At 40.9% G+C, this 22578-nt stretch overlaps 1 protein-coding gene across 2 annotated transcripts; it reads left to right on the top strand.

Annotated features, from left to right (window-relative positions):
* The first annotated feature begins 4602 nt into the window (after window positions 1-4602).
* On the top strand, window positions 4603-22434 carry LOC107593751 (histidine N-acetyltransferase-like). 2 transcript variants are annotated; one of them, XM_016283621.1, is made up of 4 exons: window positions 4603-4641; window positions 19342-19565; window positions 20598-20822; window positions 20926-22434. In XM_016283621.1, exons 2-4 carry the CDS (start codon window positions 19350-19352, stop codon window positions 21490-21492), a joined length of 1008 nt encoding a protein of 335 aa, XP_016139107.1. In that variant the 5' UTR covers window positions 4603-4641; window positions 19342-19349; the 3' UTR covers window positions 21493-22434. The 2 variants fall into 2 exon arrangements, with proteins under 2 accessions (XP_016139107.1, XP_016139098.1); XM_016283612.1 differs by lacking the exon at window positions 4603-4641 and adding an exon at window positions 5651-5803.
* Window positions 22435-22578: the final 144 nt, after the last annotated feature.

Below are 22578 nucleotides of genomic sequence, written 5' to 3'. Positions count from 1 at the left end.
TTTTCCAGTCTGTGTTACGTCTAATCTGAATATATTATGTAATACATATTTTGTTTCATTGGTGTCAATGACAGATCTTGTCTTCTGTGTTACATGACATTAACCATCATGACTTAAGTCATATTTTAACTAGGTTTAATTTATAAACAATCAAATCATATTTTGCTATGTTATAACCTTAAGAGGATTTGCCTGAGATGGCTTTTCATTTTACTTACCTCTACTGTCCAAATGTGGTATGACTTGACCCCTGAAATCAGAAGCCAGAAGTCCCTTTTCTGAAGGAAAAAAAAGAAGGATTTTTCATAATGGAAGAACATACATATAATGATAAAGAAGATATTTGACAGCCTTAGTTACCATTTACTTTCATTGCATCTTCTTCTACTCTCTGTTATACTGACAGTTTATTTATTTACATATTTTTACTATTTTATTGCTGTGAGAAATGAGAAATTGAGAGAAACTGTCCCCCACTTTTGACAGAATTGTGTTAAATCATTGGAATTTATATTTAGAATTCCACATTTAACAAATCTCAGCAAAACTAAAATGTAGGTCACCACCTATGATATATACAGTATGCATGTATATATTAAATATTACAGAAATCTGTAATATGTCAAGAATAATGTTTGTTTTCGTTCATCATAATGTTATCAAGAATGATTGATGAATACAGGGATGATTTATCCACAAATGAAAATTTAGTCATAATCCACTCGCCCTCATGCTGTTCCAAACCTGTCATGTTGTAATATTGTTTTTTCTATGGAACGCAATAGGAGATTTTTTTTTTTTTTAAGAATCTTTACACCGCTGTTTTCCATCCATTCTTACTGACCACGGGTGTCATGCTCCAAAAAATAAAACTGTCCTAATGATGATGAAAGGATTTTGCATTAGTGTCAGCAAACCTAGAAATAGCATGGACAGAGAGTATCATTTTTTTGGTTACGTGGTTTTAGCCATTTTAACCGTTAACCTTTTCCAGTCTGTGTTACGTCTAATCTGAATATATTATGTAATACATATTTTGTTTCATTGGTGTCAATGACAGATCTTGTCTTCTGTGTTACATGACATTAACCATCATGACTTAAGTCATATTTTAACTAGGTTTAATTTATAAACAAAGTAGTTAGCCAAATGGAAAAATAATAAACCCATACGTGCCTTCAAAAAACACAGCACTACATCAGTGGATCTTCAAACGGGGTGTCTGTGAACCCTAGGGGGTACTGCAAGGGATCCATCAATTATTGTATGTGAACTTTTGTGTGAAAAAAAAGTAGTGTTGAACAAAAATGCAATGTTAATTTAACTTCACTCAAAAAATAAAATTTGCTGAAAATGTGCTCACCCTTAGGCCCATGCTCCCCATGTGATGTGTTTCCCTTGTTAATAGGTGTGTTCGACTTGAAGTGGCACTGCGCAGATTGGTGTGTGACATCAAAGTACCGTGAGAGCAATTCGAAAGCATAAGGAGCCGTCTGCTCTCTATAGCTCTCACGGTACTTTGATATCATACGGTCTGCGCAGCTCCGCTTCAAGTCAACACACCTGTTGTGTTGTTTTTGTTGGTTTATATTGTCAGGTGTTTTCAGTTCTGTCTTGCCATTGGTTCATTGTCTTAATTACTTTCAGGTGTGTCTTGTTTAGTTATTAGTCCTTGTGTATGTATAATCCTAATGTTTCCATTGTGCCTTGTCTAGCTTTTTCTGTAACCCACTGATGGTGAGCCTTTGTCAAGGTCAAGGTCAAGGTCAAGGTCATGGTCATGGTCATGTTCTAGTCAAGCCATGGTCATGTTAGGCCCTGTCCCAAGTGGCACACTTAGCCTGGCAAGCGAAAAGTCCAAAGCCGTTTTAAACAAATATGCTGGTGGATTTTGATGTGAGATGACAACAGGAGATGGATTTTATTTTTTTTCAATGGAGGAATTGTTATTATGGACTGGTATTTTGGCCAGCAACCAAAGTTTAAAGCAGGGGTGTCAAACTCATTTCCTGGAGGGCCACAGCCCTGCAGAGTTTAGCCAAAGCCACTAGAAGGCAAGCCAGCAACCTTTAGCCAAAAAAGCGTAATGGCTAATGCTAACGCTTCCGGTTTGCCAGTACGTGGGAAAGTAGACCAGAGGCCGTTTTTTGTTGTTGTTGAATGGATGTCAATGGAGGACAGGCTTAACTACTCTGAATAAACAGCTTTTTAGAGGAAACAGCTTATTTAATGAATCGACAGCCGCCTATCGGCTAATCTTCAACATGCTTTACACTAAACAATAATTTTGGATTTAACTATTTTTAGAGATTACACCAAAAAAAAGCCATTTTATAAGAGAAGTCACTGACTTTTTGCGACAGGTGGGATTCAGCTTGGGTGAGTACATTTTCAGCAATTTCAACTATTCCAGCAAAAGTTCAGCTAAATGTTTTATTTTTCCCTCCTTTTTTATTTTAAAGTATAAGACTTTAAATAAGCAAAGTCTATTCTATTTCAGTATCTTTAATACACACTGTTGTGGCAAACTGTTGGTTGCTCTTACTCCGCCCTTCCTAACTAGAGTGAGTCCGGTGGAATTCTTGTAGTGGGCTGTCTTATCAAGTGGGAGAATCTGCACATTGAAACTTTGTAAATGGTAAAACCACTTGACCGTGAAAAACCGCTGTGGAGACTGGAAAAGAGACCAGAACAGCAACCGGCTAAGCCTGAAAAGCCAGAAACCTGGTAAGACACTGAAATAAAGGAGTGTAAACCATCCCTTGACCTGTATCCTGCTGGAATAGAGGATGGCCGACTCAAAGTCATTGGAGCAGCTTAAAGCCAATAGAACAACAGCAAAATGCCAATTTTCCCGGCTGGCCAATAATGTTGTTAGGATGTGCAAAGTACTGTCTGAAGAGGAATTCAGAGACAGTTTAAAAAAACTCACAATTGAGGCCAACAAAGTCATCGAGGCAAATGATGATGTGGAGGCCCAGTATCTTGCAGAAGTGGAGTTGGATGGTCCAGAGTGTAAAGATCAGCGAGTTACAGACCACCACTATTACTTGTGCCCCAATGCTGAAGCGGTTAGACGTAACATGGCCCAAAAGAAAAGCAGAGTCAGTATAGTGGGAGGTGAAGACAAAAGGAATTATACAGCGGCTCAAGATGAATTCTTTAGGAAACTCACCTGAATTAGCCCAGCAGTGCCGAGATGCTTTCTGCAATAGTGTCCAGGACCTCTCATACTGTAAAAAGTCAATCAAGCCTTCTAGAGGAAAATGGCTTAGTTGAGTGGCCTGTCATCATGATGATTCTGGAGGTTCCTATGGTGCTGTTCTGTATTTGTGGTGGCCCTCCGATCAAGGTTCAACAGTGAGACTAGTGGAGTCTAAAGCCAAATTGACCCCCCTAGACCACAAGGGGGAAGTAGTCAAGGCAGAGTTGTGTGGGGCAGTCTTTGCCGCTCGTTTAAAGAAGTACTTTGAGCAACATGGCACAATCCAGGTTAAACAATGGTACCATTTCATCGATTGTCAGTCAGACAATCCTAAGTGCAATCCAGTGTGAGAGCTATGGTTTCCAGACTTTATTCGCCAACAGGATTGGAGAGATCCAAGGCAGTACACGACTTCAGGACTGGTTGTGGGTCCCTGGACCACTGAATATCGCCAACACTTTTACTCGAGGGGCTGGTCCAAAGTACTTGGAGGAAGATTCAGAGTGGCAGCAGGGGCCAAGGTTTCTGAATCTACCCGTAAATGAGTGGCCAATTAAATCTGCAAAAGATGTGACTGCAACTGCCCGAGAGAGCATTGGTAAGATGCAAAATTTCAGAGTCTGGGGAAAGAATCAGGCCTCAGCTATAGTGAGCTCCAGACAACCCTTCAGATCGCTGCCAACCTTGCCAACGAACGTCCGATAGATGCCAGGGTGCAGAGCCGTGAAGACGGTGTGCAGTACATCACACCCAATATGCTTTTACTGGGACAAGCATCTTTGAGTGGTGATTTTGAAAACATTTGACTTCATAAGCTACCCTTACAAAAGACTCCAGGAAATGCAACCGGTCAAGGTCAACCGGTTCTGGAGGTTTTGGAGCCAGCTCACCGGTCCCAACTTGTTTGTGAGAAGCAAATGGCATACCTTACAAAGGAATGTTGCGGTTGGAGATATCGTTTGGGTGTGTGATCAGAATGCTTTGAGGGGCCAGTTTAAGCTTGGAAGAGTTGTAAATGTTAACCCAGACCCCCAAGGTGTCATGCGGGATGTGAATGTCAAGATGGTTCCAAGCTACTGTGTCTCTGTGATGAAACCTGAGGTGAGACCTGTGAAATCTGCAGCATTCAATCATCCAACCTCTAAAGTCCAGAAGGACTTTAAGCCCATAATTCTGCACAGGGATGTTCGGCGCTTGGTTGTCCTGCTGCCAGTTGACGAGCAGACAGGAGGCTCAGGAAAAAGGCTCTGCCCAGGAAAGGGGTTTTAACCATAGGTTTGCCGTGAAGTTTTGCAATCTTTCCAGCTGTTCCAGTGGGAAGATTGAGTGGGAGGTGTTGTGGCAAACTGTTGGTTGCTCTTACTCCGCCCTTCCTAACTAGAGTGCACAAGCCGGAGTGCACTAGAATTCACTACAACAGACTGAAGAAGCAGCCGGTGAGCTTAATATTTTGTACTTGGGTTGTTTGTTCAATCATGTTGTATTTGAATATCATTAGTTTTGTATTAGTTTGGTTTGTGAATTAGGTCTGGTTTTCTATATAGGGAGTATATTTAAATTTTAAAAGTTGCAAAAGGGATGTTTAAAATCATTTAAAAAGTAGTGTTTGGTATGTAAAAGTATATAAACGGTTAAATATTTGTTGTCTACTTGTATGATTCTTTGTTGATTTAAAAAATAACATTTTTGTATGCACGTTTTGCTTGGTATTTTTGATTCTATTTGTTCGTGCTCTTATAATGGTATTTGTATTTGTCTAAAGATTTTTCACCTGCTTGGCTAATGACTGGCTGATTGATCACTGCATCAAAACAAATCTGATAAATAATAGAAAGCAAGTATGGTCAATGAGTGGAGTCCGGTGGAATTCTTGTAGTGGGCTGTCTTATCAAGTGGGAGAATCTGCACATTGAAACTTTGTAAATGGTGAAACCACTTGACACACACTGCAACTACATATTATAAGTATTTGTATACTTTGCAAGTATATAAATATATTAATTATGGTACTATATGAATGATACTATATGCCAGGTATAAAATGCAACATTAATTTTTATACAATATTCAGTATGTATAATATGCTCTGTGTTTCTATCTGCCAAAGGGTCCTTGGCCTGGAAAAGGTCACCAATTTCGATACTTGTGTGAGCACCTGTGTACCATCTCTTTTGTATATGCAAAGCACATTTACTCAAATTCAGCTTTGAGCATGTACAGTATCTATTTAAGTTGCAAAAACCAAGGAAAGCAACAGTCAACAGAACAGCACTCCTAGAGTTTGGACACACTGGGAGTAAAAGGGAGAGAAATGGAGAGGGAGGGGGAGAGAGAGAGGAGAGATCGATCATGATTGGGTGATGGTTTAGGGGGTTGGCATACCTCTCTGCTCCCTACTGGGGGATGGGAATAGGGATGGGAATTCTGGGAGGGGCTTCACAGTGACCTCATACTTCATATATTGTAAGTCTGAACCGGCATTTACTAAATATTCTGCTTTTAATCTAACCGCAGTGCAGCGAAAGCTTACATCTATTCAGCATCTGTCAATCTGACATCAATCTGGTATCCTTCACAAACCCAACGCGCGACGCAGAGGTAAGTGAAATGGTCTACCGTGTCCGCTAGAAAGGATTTTGCTCGTGTAGTCTGTATGGCAAGGGCTCGACGCTTTCGAACAATCATTGGATTTTCACGTCTTCAAATTGTCATGAACATCACGCATTTGCTGTGTATTGTCTTTCTCACCCTTTTTCGCGTCTTACGGTCGTTTTCCACGGCCCAAATTAATACCCCTCAAAGACAAGGCAATGAATGAAATGCAAAGAATTTGTCGGAGACCCCCATTATAGGTTTTGTTATATGTTGGCATTCATGTCGAGGAGCCTATTTGCATTTGGTCTCTGTGCGTGCGACGTTTTTCAATGTATGCGGGTGCCGGTAGTGTAACATTTGTGGAATGAAACATTTAGCGCGTAATCCAATAATAACAATGGAACTGTTTTGTAAATGGAGGATATGTACTGCTTGACGTGTCAAAACGTTATGCATAATGCATCTTTTTTTATTTTTTATCTAGGCCTATATTACAATTTACTGGTGATTTTATTTTAAACTCAAACGAAACGTTAGGCTAAATGGATGTATATGCAGTATGTATAGCACCCTTGGAGTAATATTTCTTAGCAAGGCTTTGTGTTAGATTATTGCGTTATTTTTGTATTTCGAGTGAGTGGGGGCGGTGCGAATCAATAGGGGTCGTATTGCAGTGATGCTGAGAACACGCTACAGCTTTGACTTTAAAGATGCTGAATGCACCCTTCGTTAAAGATGATATTAAATATATGTTGTATTTATATTATATTTACAGAAATGTTAATGACTGACTTTGTACAATTCGTGGCGTACATATTGCAGTCCAATGTAGGCCGATGCGTAGGCCGAATTTTTGATTAACTGATGCAATGTGCTTATGTCCTTCTGTGCCAGTTTTGTACGTTCGTGTCGGTGTGAAGTCGCCGCTCGCCAGGCCCATATCACCGTTATTTTCCACTGGCACGTGAATGCCAATGCTGACGCACCATACCTACAGTGTACATGACATAACCGCGAGAAGTAGGAGAGCCATACAGCATGCCCTATTATTAATTTAATGGACATGGTGTGCAGACAAGCTGCTGCAGTGGTGCGAGGCATGTGGCAGTGTCATGCTTGGCCCATTTTGTGGTGCTACTTTTGGTTTTTGATGTTGCTCCACATACTGCCATACTGCTTTTAATGAGCACAATTTAAGTTAATAGCATACACACACTTCCGTGCATTTAGTAGCCCTATGTGTAGAAGAGATGTATGTAGTCCTGATGGTCCTGGACTGAACACATTTTTATGTCAAGAATAATGTTTGTTTTCATTCATCATAATGTTATCAAGAATGATTGATGAATACAGGGATGATTTATCCACAAATTAAAATTTAGTCATAATCCACTCGCCCTCATGCTGTTCCAAACCTGTCATGTTGTAATATTGTTTTTTCTATGGAACGCAATAGGATAATTTTTATTTTTTTTAAAGAATCTTTACACCGCTGTTTTCCATCCATTCTTGCTGATCGTGGGTGTCATGCTCCAAAAAGGACAAAACCCTACATAAAAACCCATAAAAATAGTTAATATAGCTTGTTATGTGAGAGCTTTGTGTGAGGTTACCCCTTGCACTAACCTTGGCATGATGCACCAGGTTGGAAGTGACCGATGCCAAAACACAGTTGGTTCTAACGTGTCTTGTAATGCGCCAGTTCAAATATGCAGGATGGAAATCAAATCAAAGCAGTCAAATGGCTCTGAATATAGCTTATGAGTCATATGGGCTGTTGTTTTTGGTTCTATGAATAAAATGGACTATGAACTGGCATTGTATCAAAAAGAGCTAAGTGAAAACTCAGAATTACTCCTTTTGTGTTCCGCAAAACCAAATAACATACAGGCTTGGAACAACATGAGAGAGAGAGAGTTTTCTTTTTGGGTGAACTATTCTCCTTTATTCGAAGAATGCTGTTAAGCACCTTTCTCTTCACATAGTCACACAGATCTTGCTGTGCGTGTTCACTCCACTTATGTTATCATGCACATGTGACAGGACACAACTAGCCACTGACCTAAATGTGTGCTCCATAAAAAGACATTGACAGTTTGAACCAATGGCAATTTGATTTCATGCTGACCTGAGACACTAAAATGACACTACATGGAAAAAAAGAGAGTATTTAAAGCATTAAGAATAAACTTGTTTAATATGATTGTGTCTCTAGTACATCATGCATAGGTGGATTCATATTTAGCACTTATGTATTGGTTACTTTCTAAATCTATATATTAAACATCTTTCTTGCTGAATTGTATCAAAGGCATTTAAAATGTTAATATTATGAAAGTGACATTATTTTTCAAGGTTGTCCTCTGAGCTCCTATAATCTGGTCTAATGAACTTATATAAACAAATAGATGGGAGGGGAACCTACGGCAATGCAATGTATTGTCCTCTAGATAAAGATAGAATGAGACAGAGAGACAAAAGGGGAGAGGACGTAGAAAGAAACAGGAATTTAAAAGGCTAAAGAGATAGGTTGATAGGACGTAGAAAGAAACAGGAATTTAAAAGGCTAAAGAGATAGGTTGAAATTATTTAATTGTCATTTTATATTATGAGTGAGAATGGAGGATCCTGCATATTTTATCATAGTTTATCAAATCCAGTGTTGTTTACCATGATCATATTTTTTAATTACATTGTTTGATGCTCAGATGAATACATTATTTTCTTATTCAAAGCAAAGAGCTGGTAAACTGGATAAATATGATTTCTTTGAATATGATTTTATCTCTTCAGATTATGTGAATCTGCCACAATAAGCTTGTAGAGAGAACAGAGACTGAAACCTTCCTTGTAGATTACACTTTTATTTACATCCTTTTGATCTTCTCAGGATGCCAACCTCCTTTTGATAGTCATATTTTACACACCCGTATGCATATTACTTATGGTCATTTTTATACTGTGACTGACATATTTTTAATATACTGTTGAGATGCAAAACAGTATATTGCAAACATGTGGCTTTCTTCATTTTCATTTTCTCCCCATTATTAACATTTTGCCTGAATTGTTAAAACTGACAAAGGCATTGAACATGCAGTGTGCAGTGAAAAAAGAAGGAAAAAAAAAAAAAGAGTACAATGAGTGCAAGCTCAGACTAAACCTGTTCTCTCCATAGAAGCCCAGTATTTAGCAGAATCAAATTTCTAGTCAGGTCAGACACTACACCATCAAATCATTGTCTTTGTTAAAGGTTGCAGGGGCACATTAAGTTGTCTATGCTTACATCTGTGCAGTGTGCAATAATCTCATGAGAGTCAACTTGACCATAGCAGTATCACAATTTGAACAGAAAGTGAGAGCAGGGGTTAACTGGCTAATAATCACTTCTTGGTTGTATTAATTTAAGTAAGTAGTCGTTTAACAGACACTCAAAGCAATGCTCAGTACATTTATTAAAAAGATAATCCCCCTGGAGTAACCAGGGTTAAGTGCTTGGCTACAGTCCACAGATCACTCTTTGCAATGACTGAACTTAAAACCTTTTGACATTACCAGACCAGATCTATAACCACATAACCGGGGCATGGGGAGTGTCTCGTACAGTAGCAGTGTTAGCAACACCAATGTCATGGTTTCCAGGGAATGCATGAATTGATATAATGTCTGAATCAGTGGCGTGCACAGGGTGGGGTTCGAGCCCCTGCCCCTTTAATCGCAGACGCTAAATTGCCCTTTCGGTCCGCGATTTCTTGACGTCACACTTTACTTTGTTACCCCAAGTATCTTTAAAGAACCCTTTTGCCTTCTGATGTTATACATTTTCACATTCATCCTCTCCTTCAATGTGATGTAATTGTAATAACTCTGCCTGAGGCAACGTTAAAGTCTATCCCATGGAGAAGTGACAAGCCCTGTGATATAAGAGTGAAGAAGGATTTTTTTGCAGTTATATAACACATCTCATTTGAAGATGTCATACACACTATCTGCATGTTCACAAACATTAATTAACACATAGGTGCTAACGACCAAAGATAAGTTATATAAGATTTAAGTATATTTTCAGGCATCTTTAAAGAAACTAAATAATAAAAAAAAGATTATTTGGACCTCATTAAGGGACCGTTATCCAGCCTCACAGATTGCACTAACCTGATGGAATTTGCTAATTGGTGCTTTGATATTTCATTCTCTTATTTTGAGAGCTAAATTAATTTGGGGTTAATAAGGGTTACCCAGATATAGACAAGGCATGAGTTAGGTTAGGGAAAGGGGAAGACATTGATTCAGCCAATGGAAATATCAGACATCTGTTAAGTATAAGCGAACTATCCCATTACCAATTGAAGGACAAATGAAAGACCGTCACATGGAAATTTGGAAATCAAATATTGCATAGCAATTGGCAAATGAACCATGAATGAATAGTTTTTGTCACCGCCTCACAAAGTCCTACCTAATACGTGTTTGCCAAACCCAAATAAGCATTTGGACATCGAGGGTTTTCCCATTACAGAAGTGCATCAATGGAAAATTACCAAGGCTTTCTCAACCGGTAAGTGCCCAAGGGGGTGCAAACTATGTTTGCTCTGTGACTTGTTCGCAGTGTTGCTCCCACTGCACAGATTTTCAGCCTTTCAATTCCCCGACACTCACTAGCCATGTATGCGTGCCTGCACACATCTGCCTACTCATCCGCTTCACCTTCCCCTGAACGTCTCGCACCATTATTTCCCAAGTCCTTTCAAAAAAATTAGTATTTTCCACTGGGAACCAGGGCAGTGCTGCTCAGTGAGATTTAAAAAAAGGATTAAGGGTTCTGGCAATAGGAGGTGGACATGTCTGTGTGTGCGTTGGCTGTCGTATTTGGGCACGGTTACAAGTTGCCGCTATTGATGCCAGCGTGTTGGCACAGGAAGATAAACAATGTGATATAGGAGCAAACCTTGCACTGTACTGGGTTTGGTGTCAACCCTCATATGATTTGTTTTAGGGATGCACGATATTAGATTTTGCCGATATTTTTCAAATCATTTTGGTCGATAGCCGATAGTGATAAATATTTCCTTTTGTTTTGAAACAACACCAAGTCTCTCTTGTGCTGAAATTCTAAACAAATTATTTTAAACTTTGGTTAGTTTTAAGCAAAACCTTATTTGTTAGAACTAATAATTTTTTTTTATTTTTTATTAACTTTTTTTAATGAAAGTACATTGAAAGCTTTGAAAATAACTATAATAAAATCAATCTCTGCAGTTGAAACCTTAAAGGGGAGGTCTAATGCTATTTCATGCGTTCTGACTTATTTAAACTGTTAAAGAGTTGGATTATCATGCTAAACATGGCCAAAGTAAAAAAAAAACGAGTTGGATGTATAACAGAGTATTTCTGCGCCAAATACATTCCTACAGGGTTCGTATAAGTTTCAGAAAGTTTTTTTCGAATATGGCCTTGCATGACGTCATAAAGGGTAGAATTCCTTGTATGGGCAATTCTCCCGAAAGAGTGTGTGTGCACAGCAAACAAAGCACGCCAATAAATGTGCTTCATTCGGGTTACAGAAGTCGTCTGCAGCGCTGCACAGGACTTGGTCAAAGGATTTGTCATTTTATTTTTAGACCACAAAATCAACAATGTCATCATAGAATTGTGTTTTTGGTTATGCGTGAAAGATAAACTTGTTCAGCTTCCTATAGAACCCAGCATTAAGGGAACAGTGGATGCAGTTTGTTTTTTCGGGGCAGCAATGGAGTTGTGCAAGTGTGTTTGTTCCTTCTCGCCATTTCGGTGATGAATGTTTTATAAACTAAAAAGTTAATTTGTCAATAAAGTTTTTGTTACTGTTTTATTTATGTCAATGCCACAGCTTGCAGACAATTGCTACGCAATAGCTTTGTGTGCTCTTGACTCTTTAGCTCTGCCCACGGCACGCCTCCAGGAGCTCGACTGTTTTCTGAGAGAATCATGAAGCTGTATCTGTCTTTTATAAATCTGATAAAACTAAAGACTCTTTGGAGATATGAAGGATGCAATACTACTCTATAGGTACTTAAGATTAACATGAGATTGGCAGAAACTGTGTGTGTTGTGTCCCCTTTAACATTTTATTTGTAGATTTAACATTAATAGATGGTCTAAAGCAAAAGAGCTGTACAAATTCTAAAAATATTTTTTAGCTCCTTGTATTCATAATCCATTTGGAAAAAATATATGCCATATTAATGAATAAATCTGTATATATTAAATTATTTAATTTACAAGTGTCATGTTTGTGATTTGTTTTTATTCATGTAAGCTAAAGATTCTGACCAAAAAACAGACTTGTGATTTTATGACATCAATTATTGCTTGCTTTATTCAGAAACACAAATATCTTAATGTAATTTGTCTATTTTACTTTTCATTTTATTACAAATAGGCCTACAGTACCACCCTAAATGAATAAAAGGCCTTACCGGATGAGCATTAGGACCCGGGGGAGGCTGCTGCTGCTGCAGGTGCTAGTGACTGATGACTCTATCAAGTCAAGTCACCTTTATTTGTATAGCGCTTTATACAATACTGGTTTTGTCAAAGCAGCTTTACAGTGTCAAACAGGAAAATAGTTTGTCAATAATGCAACAAGACAATAACAGAGTCATTTTTCCAGCTAAAGTCAGTTCATTGATGATTCAGTGATGTCATCATCCAGTTCAGAATCAGAATTAGAATGAGCTTTATTGCCAGGTATGTTTACACATACGAGGAATTTGTTTTAGTGACAGAAGCTCCACAGTGCAACAGAATGACAGTGACAAGACAGGACACAGATAATAAAAAGAATAATATAAAAATAGACAAAGTGAAAAGTGACGTGACATGTGGCCAAGTATGGTGACCCATACTCGAAATTAGTGCTCTGCATTTATCCCATCCAAAGTGCACACACACAGCAGTGAACACACACACACCCAGAGCATTGGGCAGCCATTTATGCTGCGGCGCCCGGGGAGCAGTTGGGGGTTCGGTGCCTTGCTCAAGGGCACCTCAGTCGTGGTATTGAAGGTGGGAGAGAGTGCTGTACATTCACTCCCCCCACCGACAACCCCTGCCGGTATGAGACTCGAACCACAACCTTTGGGTTACAATGACAATGTAGACAATTGACAAAATAGACAATGTACAAAAAAGCAAAAACACAATATATAATATAGACAATTTTGTATGTACAGGTATGATATGTGCAAATTTGAAATGTAAATAAGTGTGTGTTAAATAAATAATGTATACTAGTGTTGTGTGTTCCACGATTATCGTTAAGTGTTCATGAGATGGATTGCCTGAGGGAAGAAACTGTTCCTGTGTCTGGTCGTTCTGGTGCGCAGTGCTCTGTAGCATCGACCAGATGGCAACAGTTCAAAGAGTATGCTGGATGTGAGGGGTCCAGAGTGATTTTGGCTAGCCCTTTTGCTCACTCTGGATGATTACAGTTCTTGGAGAGAAGGGAGGGTTGTACCAGTGATTCGCTCAGCAGTCCGGACTATCCTGTGTAGTCTTCTGAGGTCAGATTTGGTAGCTGAGCTGAACCAGACAGTTATAGAAGTGCACAGGACGGATTCAATGATGGCGGATTAGAACTGTTTCAGCAGCTCTTCTGGCAGGTTGAACTTCCTCAGCTGGCGAAGGAAGTACAACCTCTGCTGGGCCTTTTTATTTATGTCAATGTCACACATTGACAGTTAAGCTCTCTTTCAATATTGTCTGTGCAATCAAGACAATAACAGAGTCATTTTTCCAGCTAAAGTCAGTTCATTGATGATTCAGTGATGTCATCATCCAGTTCAGAATCAGAATTAGAATGAGCTTTATTGCCAGGTATGTTTACACATACGAGGAATTTGTTTTAGTGACAGAAGCTCCACAGTGCAACAGAATGACAGTGACAAGACAGGACACAGATAATAAAAAGAATAATATAAAAATAGACAAAGTGAAAAGTGACGTGACATGTGGCCAAGTATGGTGACCCATACTCGAAATTAGTGCTCTGCATTTATCCCATCCAAAGTGCACACACACAGCAGTGAACACACACACACCCAGAGCATTGGGCAGCCATTTATGCTGCGGCGCCCGGGGAGCAGTTGGGGGTTCGGTGCCTTGCTCAAGGGCACCTCAGTCGTGGTATTGAAGGTGGGAGAGAGTGCTGTACATTCACTCCCCCCACCGACAACCCCTGCCGGTATGAGACTCGAACCACAACCTTTGGGTTACAATGACAATGTAGACAATTGACAAAATAGACAATGTACAAAAAAGCAAAAACACAATATATAATATAGACAATTTTGTATGTACAGGTATGATATGTGCAAATTTGAAATGTAAATAAGTGTGTGTTAAATAAATAATGTATACTAGTGTTGTGTGTTCCACGATTATCGTTAAGTGTTCATGAGATGGATTGCCTGAGGGAAGAAACTGTTCCTGTGTCTGGTCGTTCTGGTGCGCAGTGCTCTGTAGCATCGACCAGATGGCAACAGTTCAAAGAGTATGCTGGATGTGAGGGGTCCAGAGTGATTTTGGCTAGCCCTTTTGCTCACTCTGGATGATTACAGTTCTTGGAGAGAAGGGAGGGTTGTACCAGTGATTCGCTCAGCAGTCCGGACTATCCTGTGTAGTCTTCTGAGGTCAGATTTGGTAGCTGAGCTGAACCAGACAGTTATAGAAGTGCACAGGACGGATTCAATGATGGCGGATTAGAACTGTTTCAGCAGCTCTTCTGGCAGGTTGAACTTCCTCAGCTGGCGAAGGAAGTACAACCTCTGCTGGGCCTTTTTATTTATGTCAATGTCACACATTGACAGTTAAGCTCTCTTTCAATATTGTCTGTGCAATCAGTCAAGCATCCCCAACTAAGCAAGCCAAAGGCAACAGTGGCAAGGAACTAAAACTCCATTGGTGACAGAAATAGAGAAAAAACCTTGAGAGAACCCAGGCTCAGTCAGGGGGCCAGTTCTCCTCTGGCCTGACAAAACCAGTATGTGTTTGTTTAATTCCAGGCTGCAACACAGGTGCAGAGGTCTTGTCTGGTTCCCGTGGTCTTGTGCCGGTGGTCGTCGAGGTGATGAGGTCTTTGCAGGGGATCTGTCTCTGGGGCGCATCTAGTTGACATAGTCTCCGCTGACATTCAGGGCTGTAGAGGTCGTCTCTAGGTGCTGATCCACCATCTGGTCTGGATATGGACTGGATCTGGGTGGCTACAGTGACCATCTGATCTGGATACAGACTGGATCCGTATGGCTACGGTGACCTCGGAATAAGAATAAAAAGAGACTAATATTAGCGTAGATGCCATTCTTCTTACGATGTAGCGAGGACATCAGGTGTTATGAAAAGTGTTCCCGGTTCCGGTTGACCTAATTAATGCAGCCTAACAATCCTTTAACGGATTTGAATTATAGTGTATTATGTGTGTGCCAAGTTAAAGAGATGGGTCTTTAATCTAGATTTAAACTGACAGAGTGTGTCTGCCTCCTGAACAACACTAGGTAGATTGTTCCAGAGTTTGGGTGCGAAATAGGAAAAGGATCTGCTGCCCGCAGTTGATTTTGATATTCTAGGTATTATCAAATGGCCAGAGTTTTGAGATCGCAGCGGACGTGAAGGACTATAATGCGAGCTAATTGAGCTCACTCAAGTATTGATGAACTAAACCATTCAGGGCTTTATAAGTAAATTAGCAAGATTTTAAAATGTATTCGTTGTTCAATAGGGAGCCAGTGCAGAGTTGACAGAACGTCTTGGTTACGTATGTAACCCTCGTTCCCTGAAGGAGGGAACAGAGACGTCACGTCGGTGACCGACAAATTGGGATCCCGCTTAGAGAGACCAATCAACTTTGAGTGTAAACTAAATGAGCCAATGCACATTGGCATGCAATGATTGCATCCAGCTGCCGCTGATCACAGCGTGAGCATAAAAAGGCAGCCGGTGCAACGCATACCAGGTTTTCGCTGAGGAGCCGAGCGGGTGACGTATCCGTTCCCTCCTTCAGGGAACGAGGGTTACATACGTAACCAAGACGTTCCCTTTCAGTCGGTCACTCTCGACTTCACGTTGGTAAACGACGATTTGGGATCCCTACCAAAGCGCCATGGATGCTGCTCCTTCCAGTGTCCTGTGTGAGCCTCCTGTGCCCCTTTTTGGTGTAGGCCGGGGCTCGCAACAAGAAGACCTTTGAGCACTAGAGACCGGTCCCAAGAAAGTATAGAGGGGGGCCAGGGAGGATTTAACCTTCTCGCCCCCCTAAGGAACCTGATGACCAGGTCATGCTTCCCTACCAATTTCCCTTCCACGGGGTCATGGTTGGCAGCAATCGCAGCGACATAGACTTTAAGGATGGAAGGAGACAGCCTTCGCTCCAACCCTTGCTGCTAAAAGGAAAGCACAACCCTAATCGGGCATCTCCGGGTGTCTTCGTAGAACACTACTCGATGAACAGGTTCCACTTCAAGGCGTAAGTGTGTCTCGTAGACAGTGCTCTTGCCGAAGTGATGGTGTCAACTACCTCCTGGGGTAGGTCACCTAGAACCTCCGTGTCCCATCCAGGGACCAGACATAAAGTTTCCAGAGGTCTGGACGCGGGTGACACAGGGTGCCCTGTCTCGGAGTCTGTAGATCCTTCCTTAGAGGAATCTGCCAGGGAGGGGCTGTCATGAGGAGCATTAGTTCCCGGGAACCAGGTCCGTGTGGGCCAATACGGCACCACAAGCTGGACCTGCTCCTTGTGATCCCTGACCTAGCACAGCGTCTGTGCGAGAAGGCTCACTGGGGATTTATTATTTTTTTTTTTACAATCTGGGCATGGAGTCTCCACTCTACAGGCAGCGCAGCTCGTGACAGCTCGTTGGCTGCATGGTTGTGCAGGCCCAGAATGTAAATGAAGTAACCTAATAATGTAATCTATTAACTATGCATAAAAACCTGTTGTTTATTTAATTAACAGATATGGGTGTCATACCATAACATATTTTTAATACGACAGTTTATATTTAATGTGAATTTAACATTGAAAGTTAATGTGAATAAAAAGATTGCAAGTTAGGCTACTAATCATAACACTTTCATTGTACAGAAAGAGAGCAAAGAACATTTTCACTAACAGTCTAGTAAAGTTCAAGCACTCTCAAAGACTCCCATTAAAATCACTGAAGCTGTTTACACTGAAATGAATATCTTACAGATTCGTACAAACATTTGCACTTTGTTGTTCCTGACGAGAGAATTTGCCAGAAAGAGGTATTCAGTCAGCGAGCAAGTGAAGAAAAAGTCATTTTAGCGATGACTCATCTGAACACCTCTGATTGATCATTGCATTCATAAGCAGAACAGCATTGTGTGTGATTGATTAATGCGCAGTGCTGTAAAAATGTGTCTGTATCTGGCTCGGCGCCAGCCAGCGAACGCAGATTTGAATTTAGCAGCTGATGATATGACGCACTGAACGTTCTAATCACGCCGGTGTGATTGTATTAAATATAGAAAATATTAATCTGCTATTTTTTGTCTTTTGGAGGCTGCATTCAAAATCCACTTGGCTCAAAACGCTTACCTGGTTCCACGGTTTGGCAGAGGGTGCGTGATTAGGGCCTTTGATGACGCTCTCGAACCGCCCACTTGCTCGAGGATGCTGCGGTCGCAGGAGCGGGGGTGGACGCAGGGGGCCACCCTCGGCGATGAGCAGGCTGAGGCGCAGCGGCCGGCGGACGGGTGGAGGCAGCAGCTGTGAAGAACCAATCGTCCAACCTTGAGGGCTCGGGACATGGTGGAGATTTCCACTCGAGCCCTACCCTCACGGCGGCCCGGGAAAGCATAGCCGTCATTTCCGGATTCGATTCAGGCATTGCTACAGTCCCAGAGGGCAGCAGCGCAGCCGAATCTTCCTCTCCGGAAAGCTCCGGCTCACCCTCTGATGCAGTGATCGACATCCGATCGTCGGGAGGAGCGCCAAAGGATCCTCATGGTACGCTCCTTGTAGAGGGCCCAACACGTTCCTTTGGCAGCTCAACTGGTTGTGGAGTGCAAGAGGAGCGATGGTCCCCCGAGGGTTGGTTCCCTGGAGGGTTTGCCATCACTGTTACCCTCAGAACACCCGTGCTACTGCCTGAAGTAGCCCACGCCTGACTGCCGCCATGACGAGAACTAGATCGAGGCAGAGGCAACGGAGCTCCGCCCCTTTTGAGGTAACGGAGCTTGGCCCGCAACTCCGAGATGGTCATCTTCCCGTAATGAGAACATGACTCATCCATGAACGCCACCTCAGCATTCCTAATGCCCAGACACGTGAGGCAGCGATCGTTACCATCATCCGACACCAGGTAATGACCACATCCAGAAACGCACGGCTGATACGTTGTCTGTAGCAAGACGCAACGTTGTCTTTACAAAGACGCAACGTCGAGTTTGCCAGACGCAACGTCGACTTTACAAAGACGCAACGTTGAGTTTACCAGACGCAACGTCGTCTTTAAAAAGACGCACCCGTGAATGCTCTTTTAGGGAAAAAGCTCTTTCAGCATGCTGAAGGGCACAGGGGAGATGGCCGCCTGCAACACAAACAAGGGGTAGTGTAGGCTACACTTGCAGTGATGTGTGCAACCCACTCGACACGGGAAACCACCCCCGCTGAAGTGCCGTACCGCCAACACCAAGAGCTCCAAAGAGCGCGCTGAACTCGTTCAGTTTTCTTCTCTCAGTAGAGTAGTCAGGAGCAAAACGATGTGATCGCTCGGAGCCGAAGCGAAAAGCTGGTATGCGTTGCACCGGCTGCCTTTTTATGCTCATGCTGTGATCAGCGGCAGCTGGATGCAATCATCGCATGCCAATGTGCATTGGCTTGTTTAGTTTACACTCGAAGTGGATTCGTCTCTCTAAGCGAGATCCCAATTCGTCGGTTACCGACGTGATGTTGAGAGTGACCGACTGAAAGGGAACCGGGCTAATATGGTCAACTTCTTGGTTCTAGTAAGAACTCTAGCTGCTGCATTTTGGACCAGCTGGCGTTTGTTTTTTTTAAGCAGCAACCACCCAATAAAGCATTAATCTATCACACACCAGAGGCGTCATTCTGTACATACTTTCTCAAATGCTGCGATCCAAAACAGTGAATGTAATTACCATTCATGCAAAAGTTTGCTTCAAGACTGACCACACTGCTGATGTGATGTTATCGCTAGCACACCCTGAGCATGTGTAAGTTATTCTTCTTATCAGCAGGGCATATTGGCATAATTTTTTCAAATCTGCCGATGCCGATGTTTACATTTTAAGCCTTTATCGTCCAATTCCGATAACGTTCCGATAAAATCGTGCATCCCTAATTTGTTTTGTAAGGTTCTATATTGACATCCTAGTAAAAAAGCAGGAAATAACATCTACAAAGTGGTTATGGTGCATAAGTTGAAAGTCAAATGTCACATGGAAGCTCTTTTTGGGTCACAGATCATAGAAGTTGAAATCTCATTGTAAATCTCTTTCCATGATTGACTGTGCTGCAGCTCTAAGGATGAAGATTGAAAACAGCCTGCCTTGCTCTCAGCTCCCTGAGGCCCCTCCTCAGACCGGGCTGCATTTTACAGTGGCAACGGAGGAGGACTTTGATGACATCATGGCCATGAGCAAGGATATCTATGGCGGCCTGGACTATCTGCCCTCCCGCTATCAAGCCTGGCTGCAAGAGAGCAACCGCACTGTCATTTTGGCTCGTAAGCAAGGCAAAGTGGTAAGAAAGTGGATATGAGGAGCTTATTGCAGTGCATGTTCCATTGCTTTTAAGGAATACTTTACCAAAAATGAAAATCAAATGAAAATAAAGTCCATGTGACTTTATTTTGGGCAAAACATGTAATACTTCAGACAGTATATTTGAACAATATCCTGGCCACATCATGCAAAAAAGCAAAGACATCACACTGTCTTAGGAACACTATTTACATAACCAACTCACACCTCTTTCAAATGGTTTAAGAATGCTAAAAATGTAAAAAAAAAAAAAGTTTTAAATGGCTTTGTGCTGATGTTGTACTAGGACTTTAATAATAATAATAATAATACCTATAATAAAAATATAACTTATGTTTTTATAATTAGATTAAAAAAAATACTATATAATTATTTTTACAGTTATATAAAAATAAAGACAAATAAATTACTTTTTTACTATTACAAATGTACTGTAAAAAAAAGGAATGGTCATATTTGTTTATTTTTATTCATGAACAATATTTGTGTCTTAATTTAAGGGTAAACCATCAAGCTTTTCTTTGGCAGAAAACTACTGAGAGACTTTTAAGTTTCTGTGTTTAGTTTGATCATTTCAAAATGATTATTTAAGTTTCTAGGTAAGTTTTTAGGTTGATCATTACAAAACTACCAAAATGCAGAAAACATCTGTCCACAAACATATTAGAAATTATGCAAATGTGAAAAAGTGAACCTGGTGCACATTTGGCAAATGCACGTAGTGAGTGACTTGCACTTGAAAAAAATCGAGACACTGAGAATACCAGATCGTGCATAGGTGTAAATGAACACAATTCCACACTTCACTCTGAAACACGCAGGGCATCAGACTATTTAATTAAATCACTTTTTTTTGTGATGTGATAAACGCACTAAGCCATATCATGATATCAGTTTTATTTTGATTAATTGTGCAGCCCAAAATGAAACTGACAGAAATTACAAAAGAGCTCCATGAAACTCGCTTTCTATCTTAGAAATAACTCGCTTTTTATGCAACTAAATTTTCCAGATTGCACTGGAGTCAGTGTGTGTTATTGATGATGGCGAGACCATGCTGGTGGAAGGGCTCCGTGTTGCCCCCCAGGAGAGGGGGAAAGGTGTGGCAGGGGTACTTCTTCGGTTTTGCTCTCAATTGGTTAAGTCCAAGTACCCTGACATTAAAGTCAGCAGGCTGACAAGAGATGACCAGCTGGGGCCAAAAGACTTCCAGAAGTACCGGCTCATCACCAAACAGGTAAGAACCATTTACAATAAAATATGAACATTTTGTTCAGATCTTGAATTAAAACAGCTAAAGCCACATTGTCTTCATTCTGCCACCTAATTAAAATATGAAGGGAATCCTCCTGGTGCGCTTCCGTGCTGAAGACCTAAAATTATGCCTTGCTGATCTTGGGCCTAATATCACTGTAGCGGGGGAGGGTCTGTCTACCACAAACTTCCCGGTCCGTTTGGAGCCAGCAGAAGTGCATCAGCTCTTCCTAAGTGATGTTCTAATGCAGGGTGTCCTTTCCAATGCCACCATCGTTCAAGATTGGCAGCCCTTCAAGCCTCTGCCTAGCAACATGGCCATCCTGCTGAAGAAGGATATTGATTGGATGGTTGATGATGCCAGGCGCCCAACCATGGCCAGCTTGTGCACCTTCCCATTCCGTGTGCCAATCGGTGATGACTGGTACTACCTCAACATCGACATGTTTGGTAAAGACCTGACGCTGGCCATACAACAGCTGTTGTGCCACCTGAGGTGCCACACTGGCACTCTGAAGGGTCACGTTATGTGCCAGGTGTTCCTAGAGCCTGCGCTGTGGAAGCCTATGGCTGATTTTTTTAGGGAAACCCTTAAAGTGGAGCTGGTGAAGGAGTACACAGAGCAGTGTGTCGTGGAGTCTGATGTCGTTTAGTCGAGGAGCATCAGAAACACCTTCCCTTAAAATTAGACACCAAACCTACATAAACGTAAGGAATTTTAATATCTCTGTCAAATTTGGCAACTAAAAAAACCACCTAATATATCTACTATAAAGGGAGGAAAAAAACTTCAGTTCTATTCCGCTTAATGAAAATGCTGTCATAGGATTTCATTTATTTTAACAACAATTAATTAATTAAAAAAAGGCATGCAAGTGAACAAACTAGAATAAAAGTAGTAGACGCTTGTTTAGGTTACTTAATTTATTTCCATATGCAGTACTGTAAACGGTGGCGCTGAATGGACAGGGACTGGAAAAGAGGGAAGCAGTTTCAGATTATATAAAATAGGGACCCAAATTGTTCCAGGCCCTTTCATTTCTGTCAGCATCACTGACAGTGAAAGCATATTTACTCATGCTGAGTTGAAAAGAAAACTGCACAAACTTTAGGGCACTTTATGAAAAAAAAGGGGTCTCACTTTAGTATCTGTTGTTATTTCAGAACGTGGCGCTGTAGCTGCTAGAGTATTTAGAGGGAAAAACAAAAAACTAAATTTCTAGGACTTTATAACAGGCTGCCCATGTGGAGACCGAAATGGTCTTTAAAGGCAGTTTTAATTAACCTGAAAATACAAAAAATTTCCACATGGGAACATTTTTATTTCAGACTTTCTAATATGCTCCTTGAAAAATTTGTAATAATTCCTCTAGAGGTATCAAATTATAAATGTCTGGCTAAGAACTTGCTTATACATTTAGATTACAGTCTCAAGTTTTTGCTTTAAGTACTTGAACCTGTTTGTTAAAATGACGTTCTATCAGTATTTGTACCTAACTGTAGAAGTGCAATTGTAATAATACACTGGAATATTGCTAGAAGTACATACAGTTAGATATGAATCATAACTAATAATGAAACAGACATGTATAATTGTTTTTAATTATATAAATTGACTGTTTGACAGGATCACATTTAAATACAAAAGGAAATATAAATATATATATATATAAATAGGGATAAATACGGTATATATATATATATATATATATATATATATAGGTATATAAAGTAAATGT

This window comes from Sinocyclocheilus grahami, unplaced genomic scaffold (assembly GCF_001515645.1).
Source record: "Sinocyclocheilus grahami isolate Dianchi unplaced genomic scaffold, SAMN03320097.WGS_v1.1 scaffold10.1, whole genome shotgun sequence".
Lineage (NCBI taxonomy): Eukaryota > Metazoa > Chordata > Actinopteri > Cypriniformes > Cyprinidae > Sinocyclocheilus > Sinocyclocheilus grahami.
This window is presented reverse-complemented; position numbering and strand designations above follow the sequence as displayed.

What these genes read in the sequence shown, in the direction of transcription:
- LOC107593751 (XM_016283621.1), top strand. Translation starts at nt 19,350, where the DNA reads ATGAAGATTGAAAACAGCCTGCCTTGCTCTCAGCTCCCTGAGGCCCCT. An exon ending in CTCGTAAGCAAGGCAAAGTG is followed by an intron (nt 19,566 to 20,597) that starts GTAAGAAAGTGG and finishes TAAATTTTCCAG; the next exon opens with ATTGCACTGGAGTCAGTGTG. An exon ending in ACCGGCTCATCACCAAACAG is followed by an intron (nt 20,823 to 20,925) that starts GTAAGAACCATT and finishes TAAAATATGAAG; the next exon opens with GGAATCCTCCTGGTGCGCTT.